The 18834-nt window shown below is 43.5% G+C and overlaps 1 protein-coding gene across 4 annotated transcripts in view; it reads right to left on the bottom strand.

The window, feature by feature from the left end:
- Positions 1-6545: 6545 nt before the first annotated feature.
- Positions 6546-18834, bottom strand: part of MYOCD (myocardin) — a 93312-nt gene continuing 81023 nt past the window's right edge. For all 4 annotated transcript variants that reach the window (XM_060081293.1, XM_060081291.1, XM_060081294.1 and 1 more), the window contains 4 exons: positions 16843-16986; positions 15538-15666; positions 12796-12853; positions 6546-10473 (listed from right to left, as the gene is read on the bottom strand). In XM_060081293.1, the coding sequence (XP_059937276.1) occupies positions 9899-10473; positions 12796-12853; positions 15538-15666; positions 16843-16986 (906 nt within the window). In that variant the 3' untranslated portion in view covers positions 6546-9898. The remainder of the gene's footprint in view (positions 10474-12795; positions 12854-15537; positions 15667-16842; positions 16987-18834) is intronic.

Consider the following 18834-nt stretch of genomic DNA (forward strand, 5'->3'; position numbering starts at 1 on the left):
TTTCAGAACATTAAAAAATATATATATACATGTAATAGAATTTCCAGAGCAGATGATGAAGAAGAAAATAGCATAAAAGTTCTTGAAAAGATATTCTGCACAGCTGAAGAAAGGCCCAAATCAAAACTGAAATCATTCATCAAGTGCCAGAATATATTACTGTAGTGGGTAGAGGTGGAAGCCCTAGATGTATCTTGGTAAAACTTCTGAATTTCAAAGATAGACACATACTGAACTATATATTTGAAATTTGCTAAGAGTAAATCTTAAAAGTTCTCATCATAAGAAAAAAAACTGTAATTTGTGTGGCATAGATGTTAACTAATTGTGGTGATCATTTCACAATACATACAAATATCGAATCATTATGTTGTATACCTGAAACTAATATAATGTTATATATCAATTATACCTCAATCTAAAATGACAACCACTGCCAAGGGGGGGTGGGGTGGGGGAGGGATGGCGTGGGGAGTTAGGGTTAGCAGATGTGAGCTATTATATGTGGAACGGATAAACCTCAAAGTCCTACTGTATAGCACAAAGTACTATATTCAGTGTCCTGTGATAAACCATAATGGAAAAGAATATAAAAAAGAATGTATATATACATATATATATATGTATAGCTGAATCACTTTGCTGTACAGCAGAAATTAACACAACATTGTAAATCAACTATACTCCAATAAATCAACCACCACCACCACCACAAAAAAAGGAAGATAGATACAAATGTATATAAGTACTGTTCCGAGAAAAGTTTGTCTCTGAAGAAAAGCCGATTCTCTCAATGTTTCCTACTGGCAACACTCAATGCAATAAAATTTGGAGCCATGTTTACAGAGTTCCAATGGAAACAGGTTGTAACTCAAGTGCGACTCAAAAATTCTACATCTGGTCTGACATTCACAAACAAGGGCAAAAGAAAGTCATTTTTAAACATGCAATGCCTGGAAAAGTTTATCAACCACCCATTCTCTAAAAAAATTATTCTTCCCAAAAGAAATTAAAAATCAAAATAAAGAACAAGAGAGAACATTTTCTATAGGAACTTGGGGTAGGGAATGATTCCTTAAACATGACACCAAAAACTCTGACCTTAAAGGAAATATTGATAAATGGGATTACTTAACAACGAAAGAGTTTGGTTTATCAGATAATACCATTAAGAGAATAAAAAAGGCAATCTTCAGAGTGGGAGAAGTTACTTGCAAACCACATAATAGTCAAAGGACTCAACTCCAGGATATATAAAGAATTCTACAATACAATAGGAAAAAGGCAGAAAACCTAAAAGAAAAATGGACGGGGGATGTGAACGGCCACCTTACCACAGAGACAAATCCAAATGGCCAAAGGACATATGAAAAGTTGAACCTCATTAGTCATCCAATATATGCCAATCGATTTTACAAGGGAATACCAAAACACACCCATAGCCTGGCTAAAATTGAAAAAGACTGGCAAAAACCAAGCATTGGCATGGATGTAGCTCACCTGAAGCTCATATGTTTTGATGGGAGGACAAGCCCCTCAGAAAGCTGTTTTACATTATCAGCTGAGGCTTAGCAGTATGCAAAGCCCATGGCCCAACAATTTCACATGTTCAACAAAAATGTGTACATATCTGTACAAAAAGGCATGCGCTGGGATGTTTGTATCAGCAACATTTTCAATAGTCAGAAATTGGAAACAACTGAAACATCCATCCACAGTAGAGTGAACAAATAAAGGTTATACGGCCGGGTATCCCTACCACCTTCTCTCTTGTGTGTACTACCAAACTCTCATTCGCTTTTAGGTTACCTCAAATATCTCTCCTCTTGACACTCAACCTTTGAATTTCTGACTCTCTGCTTTGGTCCTGTGTGTCTTCTTCCTCACATGGGCATGCTTCCTGAAAGGCAATGTCTGGATTTACTGTCTCCATTTCCTCACTGCCTTTCAATTCCTCGGTCTACATCCACCCGGCGTCACCACTGCACCCAAGATGTTCTCACCACCTCCTCATTATTAAATCAAACAACACTCTTCATTCCTTACCTTACTGAAACAGTAGCACTAGACACGATTGAAGACTCCCTCTTTCTTGACATTTTCTCCCGCCTCCGTGCCTGGGATACCACCTTCTTCCGGTCTTCTTCCTGGTTTTCTAGCCACGCCCCTTCCTCGCCTTCACCAATCTCTTACGTGTTGGTGGTCCTCAGCATCCTCTTTTCTTCTCACTCCACACACTGTGTAGCTCATAGTCATCCCCATGATTTCAGTTAATTTCTGTATGCTGACTTCTCCCATCCCTAAATCTCCACCCAAAGGACTCTGAGTTCCAGACCTCTCTTGTGACTGCTTTTGACTTGAGTGTCCTACAGGCAATAGTTGCTCAAAACTCAAATTTCATAATTTGTCCTATTAAGTCACTCATTCTGGCCTTTTGCCTCTGTGAATGGAATGAACATACACTGGACAACCACCTACCCCTCCCAGATCCGAATCCTCTCCTTTGCTCACCACAGCCAGTGATCAAGCCGCATTCTTTCCATTCTATGTCAAATCTACCTTAATCTCCCTATTCCTACCACCATTTTCTTAGTCGAGTCACCATCTGCTTGTTGGCTGGTTTATTACGGGTTCTTAGGTTACTACCTTCACTCTAACCCCTAGCCTTACTCCATCATTCCTCATGTACTAAATCCAACATGTTGAATTTCCCTTGAAGTTCTCATGCCTATAGAATAAGAAGGGCACCAATGATTTATCACATGAATTCACAATTTACTCGGCTGCACTCCCCTTATCCTTGTCACTCCAATCCATTTCCACAGTATAGCCAGAGTTCTCTTTCTCAAATGTAAATTTAGAAACTTAGGGGACAGATACATTTGGAATTTGGGATGAACAGATACAGACTAGTATATATAAAAATAGATAAACTACAAGGACCTACTGTGTAGCACAGGGAACTATATTCAATATCTTGTAATAATCTATAATGGAAAAGAAATGTGAAAAAGAATAGAGATATATATGTATAACTGAATCACTTTGCTGTACACCTGAAACACTGTAAATCAAGTATACTTCAATTAAAAAATTATAGTAAAAATAATAAAAATTAAATAATAAAAATAATAAAATAAAAATTAAAACATAAAGTGTAAAGATTATTATAGCACTTCCTTGCTTAAAATGTTTCAATGATACCCTCATGTTTTAAAGATAAGTTCACACTTATGGCAAATTCTCATTTATCTCCAGGCCTTTACACAGGCTGTTGCCTCTGCTTGGAATGCTTTCTTCCTCTGCTTTGGCCTGGCTAACTCCATTGTTGTAACTATCTTGGCTTGGTGGTCTCCTCTGGAGAGCCCTTCTTGACCATCCTCCCCACCCAAGACTTCCTTAAATGCCCTTTCTCTACCACATACCACATGGGAGCAGTATGCACTTACCCACATGTAAGCAACTTAGGCTACGTTGTCATTCCTTGTTTGTTTCCTCCACTAGGTGACAAACTTCTCATCAACAGGGGTTGTATAGAGTAATCTATAGTTTGTGCATCCTTTCCACCTTTTGGTAAAAGCGTCTCAACCTTGCTTTAGAAAAGCTCACCTTCTCCACTGTCAGTCCACGAGATTCAAATGATCCCATGCCGCAGCTCAATGCTAAACAGGAGATCCAGACCCTGTGGATGAATTTGTATCTCATGCTCATGGCCACAGAGATTGGTTCATGGATGAGTCCACTGAGAGATAGCTGTCAGATTTCCGCTGCGACTCTTAGGAGTGAGAAACTCTTTTTGCTGGAACTGCTAATCTGGCAGGATGAACACCTGGGGCTTCTGGCCACCTGTGACCTTCTTGTTTCTACGTGGGGAGAACCCACGAGAAAGTAAGGCCAGAGCAGGGAAGGCAGAGCCATGGCAGGGGGCAAGACTAATGCTAGTCTGAACTGGAGCTGAGGACCCCCATTCCAGGGCTCTTTCACAAAATCTCAGCTCCTCCATTTGGTTTATATATGTACTGATGAGAAAATGATGGTCAGGAATAAATTTAGGGAAGAAAAGAAGATAAAAACTCAGTCTTCCTTGGGGAGTTTCTACAGATTTTATAGATCACCTTGATGCCCAATTTGTTCTACATTACCATTCGGTTTGCTCAGCTGCAAAACTGATGAGAACATTGGGTTGGCTAACTTATCTGTCCGTGTGTTTTAACAGCATATATGTAACTGCAGACTCTGTTCCTTTTCACTGAAGTCCTTATTTTATTAGTATCATCAGTGGTAAGTGCGGGTGAGATGTACAGCGTTTGAGATCAGGGACATCGGAGATAAATAAAGTGTGATTACTGGTTCTGCCAATTTTGAGACGTGTAACCTTAAGTGATTAACTTAGCCTTTCCAAACTCTGTTTCTTCAACGTAAACTGGGGATAATCATGGTACCACTTCATGGGACCATTGTGAGAATTTAGTGAAATAACAGCACAATGCCTGGTACATCACATAGTTAAGAAAAAAGCTTCCATCTCTTTCTAAAATAAACATTTTATTAAAAAATATACATATATTTTTTAAAAAGAACACATGCCAACTTTGGTATTTAGCCATTGCTTCTTTTCTCTTCCTGGTCACCCACATTTCTTTCTAGTTACGTATCGTTGAGCAAAGGAGGCCGACGTGAAAACTCCACCACACAGGGTCCCTGCAGAGAACGTATGCTGGCTCTTTTGACTTCTTCACAATGTGTCTCTTTGTGTTTCGCCAAGGGAAGATTTCAAGTACCCAGCCACACATTGCCCTCTTTCCCCACTGTGGGCACACTGGAGAGAACTCTGGGCAGCAGTGTGGATTCCCTTCCTTTGGAAAACATTAGAACAGCCTCCAGGATCCTCATCGTCATCCTCCCTTTTCCCATAAACCCTCGGGAGCTGTTAAAACATGTACAGGAAACTCACATGACCAGTGTCCATGAGGCTGAAGGTGGTTAAAATAAGCACAAGAGACAATCAGGAGTTGGTCTTAACCCATAGAATTCTAGAAGCCTAGAATCTACCAACTCCTACAATCAGGAGGGAATTTACTTATATGTTATCAAACTCAATGAATCCTATTACAATTTCCCTGCAAGATGATAAGAGAAATTTTTCGCAGACCTCTTCCTGTCTTGAAATCATCTCCTAATGTGCAGTCTCAGCCTAGACAGGGTTGCTCTGAAAATGTGGATTCCAGAATCGAACCCAGTTCCTCACCACACTGAGCAGCTCTCAGACTTACAGGACTGTCTTGTTCCAGGACCTGTACTCTGTGTGTCTAGTAATATCATCTAATACGGCATTAGCAGTTTCAGCATCTGAACCGCCCTGTTGGTTTCTACCAGATTTATAGGAAAATGAACACTCCAGACTCTTTTAATCCGAGTTCTCTCATAGCTGATAGCAAACTGTGTGCATCTGTGGACTTCCCCTGTGAGGACCACAGCCAAGCCCTGAAGGGGGACCAAGCTGCCCTCAGAACCCTGCAGCTTTTCTCCTAAAAGATGGAGGCTCCCCATGGACACCCCCACCCTTAAGTGTCCCTTTGGTCCGGAGAGCTTGTTCTTAAGATCAAGACTAGGGGCTGAGGCAAAAAAAAAAAGTTTCCTTTACCCTTCCCTGATTTTCAAGAGGCTTCTGTATCTGGCAATGAAAACAAACCCTAAAGCTCTCATAGATGATTTAAGTGGTGCAAGTAAGGAAAGATGTCTAAGTGACACACTGAGGCTGTTTGAGAAGAAAAAAAAAATGTTAGCATGGGCACAGTTTTTACATAAAAAGGGGCCCTCCCCTCTACCTTCTGGAAAAATGAAGATCCCTTTGTCACCATAGGTAAAGGGTTTCTGGTTGGAGGACTGGGAGATTCCCAGTGTTCTTGGAACTCCCCAATCACTCAAAATCTCAACCATCTGTGCAGAGTCTACGTGGTATTGTACATTTGGGGGTTTGTGTGCTTTGCACAGGTGAGACATCAAGTACTTAGCCACTGGATGAGTAAATTGGATGTGGGAGTTTTCGGCTAGGCCAGCATTGGTTTCTAGAAGAGCTGATGGTGTCTGAACATTTTTGGAAAAAGACTGTCTTAAACACTTGGGGTAGGTTTTTGATTCTTTTTTCAGATTGGAAATAAATGTTTCTGAATGGCAAAGGCCACCAGTTCACAGACCCTTGACTATTTAGGTGAAGACCCTCTTGCTTTCCTCATTTACCAGTGCAATCATTTCATTGGAGAGAATCATTTCTCATCCAAAATTTTGCGATTTGCTTTTCATAATGCAGAGTCTTAGTTGAACTGAGAGGTTAGGACCTTCCTTTCCTTTCCTTTCCGTTTCTTTCCGTTCCGTTCCTTTCCTTTCCTTTCCTTCTTTCTCCCTCCCTCCCTCTTCTTTCCTTCCTTCCTTCAACTTCCTTTCCTTTCCTTCCTTCTTTCTCCCTCCCTCCCTCCCTTCCTTCTTTCCCTCAACTTCCTTCCTTCTTTCTTTCCTCCCCCCCCCTTTATAGTAGAGTGTGTGTCATCTCAATAACGCTGTTAGAAGCAGAGCTTCTAATGAGCACTGGCTTAATGAAAGCATTTGCACAAAGGAATTTCCTGACTCCACTGGATAAGTGTGAACCTACTGCACCAGCGTTGGGAAAAGCTGCAAATGTCTGCAGGTCTGCTTTACCACGGGGGAGTCCCAGGGGTCTTAAGAGAACTACATGTGGCTAGTTTCAAGCTAACCTTGACCATGGCCATCTTCCTAAGTCTCTGTACATCTTTAGTCATGCTCAATTTGTCACCAGAAAAGGAGACACAACTAAGAGTTTAAAAGAACTTAAAAAAAAATACTCTAGAGGAGACAGGTGAATTAACACAGATGATCTGGGAGCAACTAACTTCATCAACCTTCTCCCAATTATCCTCAGTTTTATCTTGCAAATATTGTATCTGATCTACAAAGAGACAGTGAATATGGTGGGTGGAGACTGTGGGAGGAGGTTAAAAACAACAATCCAGGAGTCTGCTCTGGGTTGTGTGTTGGTCTGTAGTAGCGAATATCTTTCGTTAAGTGTGAGGCGTATATGTCAGTGCCAGATAATATCCTAAAAATATCCCAATGAAAATGCATAGTCTAACAAAAACAGGGGCCTCCTAACCAAGTCTAGCACTTCAGACAGAAATACCCAAAGGAAAAAATAATTGACACTCAGACCAGAGTCTCAGAGATTGCTGTGCGATTGTTTTCCAAAGGGGGACAAAAATAACATTAAAAAAATCACACAACGTGGCATATGAGAAATGGACGGACCAGCGAGCTTTATCAAGATCCGAATAAAACTTCAACGTCTGAGGAACACACAAATGTGAGGAATGTGTCACGAAGGTTTTCTTCTCCATAGCTTCATTGTCAAAGAAGAGACTGGCAATCTTCCCCTCTAGATGTTTGGTTCTGATGACGGACATAAAAGCAAAGTGTACCGTGTGGCTCTTTTAAAGCACAATGCAGATGAAGGAATGTAAAACGATTGTCATCTTCCACTGGTGCTCTCCCATGAGAGATGGTAGTACCCTTTCCAGCGACCAACGGTGATGCTCTTCTGTCTTTTCACATCACAGTCACTGTCAAGATGAGCTTGTTCATGGTAAGCAGGTGGCTGTGAGTCATTGGTTTGGAGCCATGAGTCATAAACAGACAGGCAACGTGTAATCTGGGTGATTAATCAGGAACTCGCAGTGAGAAAGGGCAAGGTTATTTCACAGCAGATGGAGGCTTAAAGGCTTTTGGTATAGAACTCTAACACTGCCTTGAAGATACACACACATACACACATGTGTATGTATATGTACATATGTATGTGTATATATGGATACATATATACACACACCTATAGACACACATACATATACATATGTATATATCTATACACACATGCATGTGTGTATAGAGATATATACATATGTGTATATATATATATATCCCTCTCTTTCCCTCCTCACCCCCCAATAAGATCTGGCAGCTTTCAGAGTAGCAGTCACCAAAAACACTCTGTGTTCACACACGTTTACAAGTTAACAATGGAATGACTTCTAAATCTTTGGTTTTTTTCAAAAAGAGAACTTCTAAAATCACAACATGTTTGGTTATTTTCTCCATAAGTGCACAGTGAACAATTTTTTTTTTTTTTACAAACGAAGAAAACAGTGCCTTAGTGATTTAAATAAAAAATAAAAACAGCGATAGCTACATTCTACAGCATGCAACACTATGAAACGGTGAGCTGGAAACACAGTGAGCCTTAGGGAGACGATCCTGCAATTTAAGTTTTTCATTCCCAGCAAAAGCACAAGAGGTGATGAGGAATGCACACGAGACCGTCGTCTTTTCTCCTTCCATCCTTTTCAACGTGCAATTGTATTTTCTTTCTGGAACCCAGACCTGGAATACTCTCTCCTTGTAACTATGATTCATATTTATCTTTACAATATAATGATTTCCGATTTCCCCAGAGCAACCCAGATCAGTGATGGCTATTAATCAAATGAGGGTAGAGACAGCTTTGTGACTGATAGGCCGAGTCATTGGTTTCTTCCTGAGGGCATTCTTTTGACTTCCTTTTGTAGCAGATTACGCATATGGAGAATGAGGTCTCCAGGAGAACCTCGATTTTTTAGCTTTTTAACATATGGCTTTATTAGGTGTATGACAGCTGGTTAGACGGCAGAAGTTCTCTTCTTCGGATTGTGGGGCAGAAAAGGAAAGATCTCCAACAGAGGAGCAAGAAAGGACTGATCATCTTGAAAGAAAAGTAGAGCGGAAGAAAGGTAAACAGAGGTGGACCACCTCCCACCAATAAGAAAACAAGAAAAGCAGCCTGACTTCTATAAATAATCGTCCTGTTATAGTAACCCATGGTATTTATTTCCATGACACGTGAAACGATGTTCTCTAGTCCTGTCTGAATGATCTCTGATATGGCTTCCTGAGGCTAGAGAGGTCCTACTGGTCTGCCTACATGGTCCTCTCTAGTCTTTGACACTAAAGGGGGTTGTGCTGGAGAACTGTCTATGGCAGACGGTTTTGCTTTTCTTCTTGCTTTTGGGTTCTCGCCTGTTTCACAACGCTTATCACCACGGAGACAGTGGGAATGATTCGGCAACTGGTTGAGGAGGAGGGAAATTCTAGGTGGGGTTCTTTAGGCCAAAGGTGGGTCTGTTGTGGGTCAGAATTGGGGCCACTGCAACGGGGCAGCTTTGTGGCTGAGGGACGCTGAGTTCATTTCACTCCCCTGGGAATGGATTGGTCCTGTCCCTCTGTTCTGCCTTAAGAACCTGACACTGGGCCTGACTTCTATTTTGAAAGCCAGGTGACGGACAGACAGGAAGCAGCTTCCGTCATGGGTACGCCCTCCATCACCTCTGATGGACTGGCTTCCCTGTGCTCCCTAGAGAGCTTACATCTTCTTTCCACAGTATGTGTAATAAATTCATGAGAAAAGCTTACAAAGTGAGATTATGCCCCAACAATGACTGAGAAAAAGTACAGGCTAGAAAAAAGACTGGTGTTTGAAAAGGCAGTGGAAGAATTTTTTTTTTTTTTTTTGGCATTCTTGGTCTGAAAAAGCACATTTTTGAATGCACTGCTGAAATCATGAACCGTCACTGAAGTTTGGTAAATATTACATTATCTATCTATATAGAAAAGACTCCTATTTTCTCTTGTTCGTTGTCACAGAAGTCTCCATTGCTTCTTTTTAATTCTCTCCGGCTTCTCCTCCCCCTCGTCCCCCACCCCCGCTCCTTCTTTTGGATAATGTAAGTATTTACGGTTGTGTGCTTTCCCCCACGGGGTTCCTACTGGTCTTCCGTAAGCACGCTGCATCACGCATCTACCACTGCTGTAAGTGGAGGTCCATGGGGGAATTCAAATTGAGATCCGTGACATCCAGGAAATCGATGTTGAAGATGCTGGGGCCACCGGTGGAGAGGGAGCTGAAGCTCGGGGTGGAGCTGGGTGGCGTGATGTCCAGCCACTCCATACTTTCCCAAGGAGACTCCGTGAAGCTTAAGGGCAGCCCACTGCTGTCCACGGAAGAGGGTGAATACTGAGTCTGCATGGGGGAGAGGGGGCCCGGCAGGATCTCGTGCGCGTTGAAGAGGTCTTCCGCAGCCTTCCCGGAGAATCCATCCATCATCCCATCGAAAGGGGGTTCCTCGCTCCCGATTTTCAGAAGGGTGACGTCGCCCACCTTCCCCAAGGGGCTCTGGGAATTTAATAAGACTTCAAGGTGCTCGTTGCTGTCGGCGCCGTAGTGATCGAAGGAGAGCTGGCCTCCTGCAGATGCTGGTTCAAAGGAAGCCGGGGGCTTGGCAGGGAGGGCAGCAGTGGGGCTTCGAGAAGACCCAGGTATCTTTGGGACTTTTTGAAGACATGAATGATCCTCTCTGGCGTCAGCCGGCATTTCTGTTGGTAAAACACAACGGGAATTGTTCAAGCACTTCCGATCGAGCATGACACGTGCATGAATCTTTGGAACGAATGACTTACGTGTAGACGCAGGAGACGGCCATGCTGCTCGGGTCACTGCTCACCACCCAGTCTGATCCCCAAACTGCTCTGTATATTCTCAGTTCTTCCCTTGGGTCTCTACCCAAACCCTCTCCTGCTGGAAATTCCACTCTGTGATTACTGAATGCTCAAAGCAGGTTCTTTTACCTGCTTCTTCACTGACACCTGGCTATCCCCTGAGGACACTGCATCCTCCGTTACACCCTCACTGGGGGTTTCTTTGCTGCAGAGCCAGAAGATGGGTCATCAGGTCCTTTCCCATTGCCACGTTCTGATTGTCACTCCCCCTCATTCTTATTAACTCCTCAGTGGTGGGTTTTTTTGTGTGTGTGGTATGCGGGCCTCTCACTGTTGTGGCCTCTCCCGTTGCAGAGCACAGGCCCCGGACGCGCAGGCTCATTGGCCATGGCCCACAGGCCCAGCCTCTCCACGGCATGTGGGATCCTCCCGGACCGGGGCACGAACCCGTGTCCCGTGCATCGGCAGGCGGGCTCTCAACCACTGCGCCACCAGGGAAGCCCTCCTCAGTGGTTTTGAGGGTCACGCTGCTCTCCTTGCCCCCGCCCCCACCCCCCAGTCTCCTGGCCCCTCCTCCTCATCCACTGAAAACTCTACTTCCGGTTCATTGTTTTCGCCCCACTTCAACTCTTGCCATCCTCTGTGACTTCAGCATCCCCAGAAGTGACCCGTTGTCCAGCTGGCCTCTCCGTTCCTTGACACTCCATCCCTCCAACTCAGGTGATTCCGCCATTCCCATTCTGCTGGACACAGCCTGGACTTTGTTGTCCCCAGACACTGCATCCCCCTGAAAGCTCAATTTCGATCAGTATTGCCAACTCTCTGTCCATCTCCTCCTATTCCTCTAGCTCCCCTCATAAGGACCCCACGACAACAACTTCTCAGCCAGCTGGGGTCACCCCTAGCTACCAACTCTGCTATTGTATCACCATCCATCAGCCCCTTCTGGTTTTTACTTCTTGTCCCGTCTATACTCCTGAGCCACCATTGTAATTACTCTCTCATAAATATCCTCAATCCCTTTGTCCTTTTCTCCTATCACCATACTCCCCTGGCAAAAGCCCACATCTGGATGAATCTTATCATCTGTTTTCTCCAAGCCTGCCCTGGATTGGCTGGATGTTCAAGAGAAAACGTCCACAATGAAGCTGCCTGGTTTCTCTTTAACTTCATGATGTCAAACTTACAACTGGCACTTAATACTGCCTAGGGATCCTACTGTGTTTCTCCAGAAAACTCAATTCACTTGTGATCAATTCATCATTGTTCTTTTTCCCTGGAACCTCCCGTGCTCCCCTCTTGCACCCCGACTCTTTGCAGACCTTGCCAACATACTTCATTAAAAATATAAGGGTGTCTGATAGGAACCTGCTCATCTTTCCATTATGAAACTTACAATGATACATACACCTGTGCCCATCTTTTCCTTTTTCCCTCTTGTTACAATGGAAGAATTGCCTGTTTACTTGCTTTTTCCCCGTCTCCCCTACCAGACCGCAAATCCCCTAAAGGTGGAGACTTTGCCTGGTACAGCATTGAACCTAGTATGATGCCTGGCCACTTTTCTCCCTGAAACTTTCAATGTTGTTACTTAAGGGCTCAGATCTGGAGTCTTTTCTTTCGATGCACACATTCTCCTTACATGATCCTACTCATTTGTGTGGTTTCAAATTTTAGGCACATACTATGTAATTTTTTAAAGAGAAATAAATGAATGACTTAAAAGGAGGCAAAAAGAACACACTGATCATTTTTTACTTGAATGCCATGTGAACATGAATTGGTCATCAGTGGGAGATTACCAATTAAATTTCATTTTGAGTAGGTAGCACAAAACTTGCCTTATCTGCTTTCTTCTTCTTATAATTAAGAAGAGGGGGACATTGGGATTAGAACAGCAGGGAGAAATGGTGTAGCAGGAGAAAACATTTAGGGAAACATGGACTGAGCTGAAAGATGAAAACTGTTAAAATGACTGGTGAAAAATTTTCTGAGGACAACGGGACAAAGGCAGTGAGGAATCATCATCTATGCCTTCTATTCACATTATCTCTGCTTCAAATGTGGACAGGAGGCTGAGAGGAAGTGACACTCAACCCTGAAATGACTTTTTGGTCCAGCTTACAATGAGCATCTGACCTTGATCCTGAGGTTTGCTCCCCAGAGTACATGCAGGTGCAGCGCATCCTGATGTCTTACCTCCACTTTCAATGAGGACATCCAGGAGTTCGTCCATCTGCTGACTCTGGGTCATTTGCTATTGCAAAGTAACCAAAGGAGAACAGAGAAGTTAAAAAATGGCAACCGCTTCTGTAGGAAATCATTAGAAGCAGCACAACAGGCATTTGAACTAGGTTTGGCTAGGGTGTTTTTTTTTTTTAATTGTGGTAAAATACACACAACATAAAATTTACCATCTCAACCATTTCAGAGTGTGCAGTTCAAGTGCATTAAGTTCCTTCACACTGTTGTGCCAACATCTCCACTGTCCAGCTCCAGAACTTTTTTCATCTTGCAAAACTGAAACTCTGTCCCCATTAAACACTAACTATCCATTGCATCCTCCCCCAGCCCCTGGCATCCACCATTCTATTTTCTGTCCCTCTGAATTTGACAACTCTGAGTACCTCGGATAAGTGGATTGATACAGCATTTTTCCCTTTACAGCTGGATTATTTCACTTAGCATAATGTCTTCAAGGTGCATCCATGCTGTATGTATCATATGTCAGAGTGTCCTTCCTTGTGAATGCTGAATAATATTCATTGCATGTACAGAATATGTATTTGGTTTATCCATACATCCATCAGTGGTTTATCCATTCATCCATTCAACCAATTTGGGTTGCTTCCACCTTTTGGCCTTTGTGAATAATGAGGCTATGTATATGAGTGTAACTGACTAAAGGTTTTTGAACCATGTGTGATTAAAGCTCAGTATGAATTCTGGACAGGAAAACTACTGAATAAAACAATCTATTACAACAAAAGAAGGGGAAAAGGAGGCAGAATGCTCCCTAGCCCAGAGTTCTTCAGAGTGAATTCAGTTGTTTGAGAAGTTTCCATCCCAGGAGATGGGCACCTTAACACATATATACTGTGGCCATTTTTATCACTTTGAAGTGACTTGGGTAGGACACAAAACAAGCCTCAACGAATTTAAGAGGATAGAAGTTAGTTCAAGCATCTCTTCTGATCACAATGGCATGAAACTAGAAATCAACCACAGAAAAAGAAATGAGAAAAAATTGCTTACATGGAGACTAAACTACATGCTACTAAAAAACCAATGGGTCAACGATGAAATTGAAGAGGACATTTAAAAATACCCAGAGACAAATGACAGTGAAAACACAACCGTACAAAATCTATGGGATGCCGCAAAAGCAGTTCTTAGAGGGAAATTCATAGTGATACATGCCTTCCTCAAAAAAACAAGAAAATTATCAACTTACCACCTAAAAGAACTGGAAAAAGAACAAACAAAACCTAAAGTCAGCAGAAGGAAGGAAGAATTAAAGAACAATAGGAAAAAATCAATAAAACCAAAGGCTGGTCCTTTGGAAGGGTAAACAAAATTGACAAACCTCTGGCCAAGCTCACCAAGAAGAAAAGAGAGAGAACCCAAATAAACAAAATAAGAAATGAGGTGACTCAGCTCTGCCTCCCATTTGGGTGCTGAGGATGTGACCCAAGAACGCGGTTCACATTTCTCTGGTTCCTCATTGTGACAGCTTGTGGAATCTATCACCATGTGTAAGGACTACCTCTTCCCCTCTGGCTCATCTGAGTTGTGAAGCAGAGTCTGTTTATGGAAGTCCACTTTGCCTGGCCTTTTTTTTTTTCTTTTGAAACCAAGAAGGATGTGTTGATGTTTACAGATACCAGGGGACAGGAATGGGGAGAACAGAGGCATATATTGACCTCACTCTTCTGAGAGCCGGGTCCCAAAAAACAGAGGCATCAATGATCAACGTGGGCGACAGCACTGCTTAGAGAACGAATCTTTTGCATTAAATGCCTACAAGGTCTGGCAGGTAATGTAAATGAGCCAAACACAGAGCAAGAGAGAGAGGGGTAGAGGTTAGAACACATGTTCTGGTCCAAGGAGGCAACGATACTTTGTTTCAGGCAATGGTTGTCTGGCAGAGATGTGCCTACAGGGTTGCCAGTTCTCTGATTTTTTTTCAGAAATGGGAAAGCCTACGTTTTGCATAAAATTTCCTGATATTTAAAACACTCTCTCATCCAAATGAAATCTAACTGCAGGCTGATTTTGCTCTGTGGGATACCAGGGTGCAGCAACTGATGGAGATGGTATTTTCTGGGTTGAGCACACACGGAGGGCCATCTGATACTTTATCCACATTCAGACCATTTGAAATATAAGATCACTCATTGCTGTTTTTTCTTTAACTTATTATTTGAAAAATTTCCAAACGTAAATGGAAGTGGAGGCTACAACAAACCTCCATGATTACCCAGCTTCTACAACCATTCATATTTTACTAGGATCACTGAATTTTGAAACTAGGAAGAAACTTAGAAATGACTGGCCCAGCAATTACTCTCATATATTTGAGTACCTATCCCATGTCTGGACAATGTGATAAATGCTGCATCATCTGAAATCCTTATGCAGTAGACATCGTCTCCATTTTATGTAAGAGAAGTTGAATACTTGCCCAACGGTAGTGGGAGAGGCAGCTGGCACCGAGCCCAGGCATCTGGGCGCCCAGCCAACCTCTTCTCTCTCCGCCTCAGGCAGCATCTGTACACACACAACACATCCCCACAATGAGCATCTAGACATTTTGCTCATTCCAGCAGGGAGATGACAGACACGCTCAACAACAGAATCTCCACGCGTGAGGCCGCGTCAGGCAAAACCACATCCACTGAGTCAGCCTGCTCTTCCGTAAAGAACAAATCACGTGCTTACCTGTTTTACTGCATCTTCATAGGACGGAGGCTGGCTTATCTCTGAAACTGCTGACGTTGACTTAGAAAAAGTTGGGGATGGAAGTGAAAACTTTGGCCCTGACTTATCAGAAGAGTGTAAACCAGCCATCTGGGTGAGTAAAACGCAGAGAAAGACAATCAATCCATGCGTCGGAAATGGTACAGCTTCTGTTTTAGAAACTACAGGCTAAATTCTGCAAACATTGACTTAAGGGAAAACAAAAGCTGGGGCTTACATTTATGTTACCTATATATCACAGATACATATTAACAATGCTACACATCACTATGGGCTCAAAGCTGGAGGCGTCTCAGGATGGGAACCTCAAAAATTCATTTCCCCCTCTAAGGTACACCCTGTCTGTTGGGAGAAAGCGAGATGAGAAAAGAAAATAAAGCAAAGGGTCCATCCAATCTGACATGAAGAGCTCCACCAACCCAGGAATTTCCAGAGTGATTTATCTCCCACCCCGTTTCATTCCTAAGTGGATGTATATGCAGACAGTTGCAGGCAGGTGTTGCCAGGGTATCTCTTCATGAGCCAGCCTTGGGGATTGGGGCCTTTCAGGGTCCCTGTCCCCTCAGGATGCTCTGGGGCCTGCAGCACTTCTGTGTCATGGCCGTCTCACGTTTGTCTCCTTTTTCTCCCATCGCGGAGCACAGGCTCCGGACGCGCAGGCTCAGCGGCCATGGCTCACGGGCCCAGCCGCTCTGCGACACGTGGGATCTTCCCGGACCGGGGCACGAACCCGTGTCCCCTGCATCAGCAGGCGGACTCTCAACCACTGCGCCACCAGGGAAGCCCATTTGTCTCCTTTTTACCATCTTCCCACTGCTCCTTGAATTCCCCATGTCCCGCATCTTTTATACCCCCGATTGTCCCACCTGCTGACATGCATCATCTCTTCCCTTTTGCACCGTGACTCCAACTTTCTGCATCTCTTCAGTCCTTTCCGAGGACCCACTACTTCTTTCTCCACATTTTTTTCCCATGTGCCCTGACTCCAATCTTGAACTTCACTGAACCAGGTCTGTTTGCCATGATGTTTCGCAAACATACCAAGGCCACGTTGGCATAATTTCTGGGATGAACCCTGGAAACAGTGCCTTGGAATACCCTCACTTATATATCTGTACATCCATTTCTGTCCCTTTCAAGTGGACTTGTTTCTATCCAAAATGTCATTTCTTTCTGCCTTTGAACCTCAACATGTGGAGAACAGGGGCCACAGAGAGAGAAGAGGCAAAGCCAACCCCCAGTTTAAACCTCTTCCCAGGTGCCTACCTTTTGCTGTACACCTGGGCTTTTGGGACAAGAGTTGCCCCCAGCACCATGATTGCTGTCTGCCTGGGCTCCAGAGAAAGAGGGGTGAAGGCTGGAAGGCTGGGGAGAGAAGCTTGAAGGATGGCCCTCACGTGCCCCTGAGTTCTGTAGAAAGGAAGAAGGACAAATTAAATGGCCACCAGCAGCATATTTGAGGGTAACCTTTGCTGAGACAACTAGGCCCTGCCCTGGTATCTCATCTTTCCAAACCTCCCTGAATTCCATCACCAAAGTCTCAGATCTGGCTTTGGACGTATCATTTCCTGTTCACAAACTTTCCATGGTTTCCACACATCTAAATCGTAGGGTCTCCACATCTAAACAGGATAAGTCTTCAAGACGCTCCACAGTCGAGTATGATTTCCCCTCTGCGAGCTTAAATTCTACTAATCCCTCCGGGCCCTGTACATATTCCCTCCCTGTGTTTTTTCACATGGAATGATCTTTTCCTGACTCTCCTTCTCCAACTCCACTTCTCAAGTTCAACCCATTTGCAAAGCCTTCCAGACTTTTCTAGCGCTTCATGATCAATACCCACTGCCATGCTTTATTCAGCATTGAATGTCACAAGTGCCCATCAGTGATGTTATCCTATATTGCTCTTTTTTTTTTTTTTTTTTTTTGCGGTACGCGGGCCTCTCACTGTTGTGGCCTCTCCCGTTGCGGAGCACAGGCTCCGGACGTGTAGGCTCAGCGGCCATGGCTCATGGGCCCAGCTGCTCCGCGTCGTGTGGGATCTTCCCGGACCGGGGTATGAACCCACATCCCCTGCATCGGCAGGCGGACTCTCAACCACTGCGCCACCAGGGAAGCCCGCTCTTTATCTTGTAATTTTTTTTATTATGGACTTATTCATGTCTTTACAAAGAGTGCTTTGTAAACCATCAATGACTGTACAAATGGTAGTTCTTCTTGATGGTATGATATCCTTCAACTGAGCACCTTCTGGTCCACAGCTGTATATTTCAAGAGCTATTTTTACCTTCGTTGCCTAGGACATGAGGCACTCAATACCTGTTGTCAATGAGGATGATAATCCATGTAAGTTTCTCCTCCCAGAGTGCTGACTGAGGACTGAGCATCATTCACATGAATGTGTTGTTCTGATGGGTTCATAAAAAATGTATTCGCCTTACCTATGGCCACGCCTCATACTCCCAGGGTAGAGAATATTCAGTGGGAAAAGGGCATTCATTTTAGAATCTGATAAACCTGGGTTCCTGTGACCCTGGGCAACTGGCTTCACCTCCCTGGGCCTTATTTTCCTCAATAGCAAAGAATGATAAATTGGAACTCATAAAGTTGTTGTGACAATTAATAAGATGACTCACGTACATGCCTCTTACGACCTGGTACATGGCAGGCATCCAATTAATATAAGTGTTTTTCCTATTCCCTTTCTAATAACATGGATTTCAGAACCTTTTGATAACGTAACTGTCTTTCTCAAAGAGACTTTCCTAATAATTCTTTGTTTTCATGGATAAAAGGAAAGTCCTGGATGGTCACCTTGGTCTTGTCTTTGAACTGGTCACTATTCTAAGCCATCCCTACTCTCGCTCTACACCAAACACACTGGTTTCTTTCTGGTCCTTGAACATTCCACACATGCTCCTACCACAGGGCCCTTGCACTTGCTGTTCCTCCTTCGCCTGCAATGCCTTTGCCTCAAGTACTTACAAGGTTTTCTCCTTTACCTCCTTCAAATGTCCCGGGCCTTTCCTTTTAAAGTTGTAAACTTCCAAACTCCTAATCTCCCTTCTCTGCCTTTTTTCTGTAAAATGTATCATCTTCTAATGTGTTAAATACTTACTTATACCTTTTATTTACTATCTGTCTCCCCATGAGAATAGGGATTTTGTTTGGCCAGCTCAGCACTGATCCCCAGAGACTAGAACAGAGCCTGGCACACAGTATGTAAATATCTGTACTATGCAGACCATTACATGGCCA

This window comes from Mesoplodon densirostris, chromosome 18 (genome assembly GCF_025265405.1).
Source record: "Mesoplodon densirostris isolate mMesDen1 chromosome 18, mMesDen1 primary haplotype, whole genome shotgun sequence".
NCBI classification, from domain to species: Eukaryota; Metazoa; Chordata; class Mammalia; order Artiodactyla; family Ziphiidae; genus Mesoplodon; species Mesoplodon densirostris.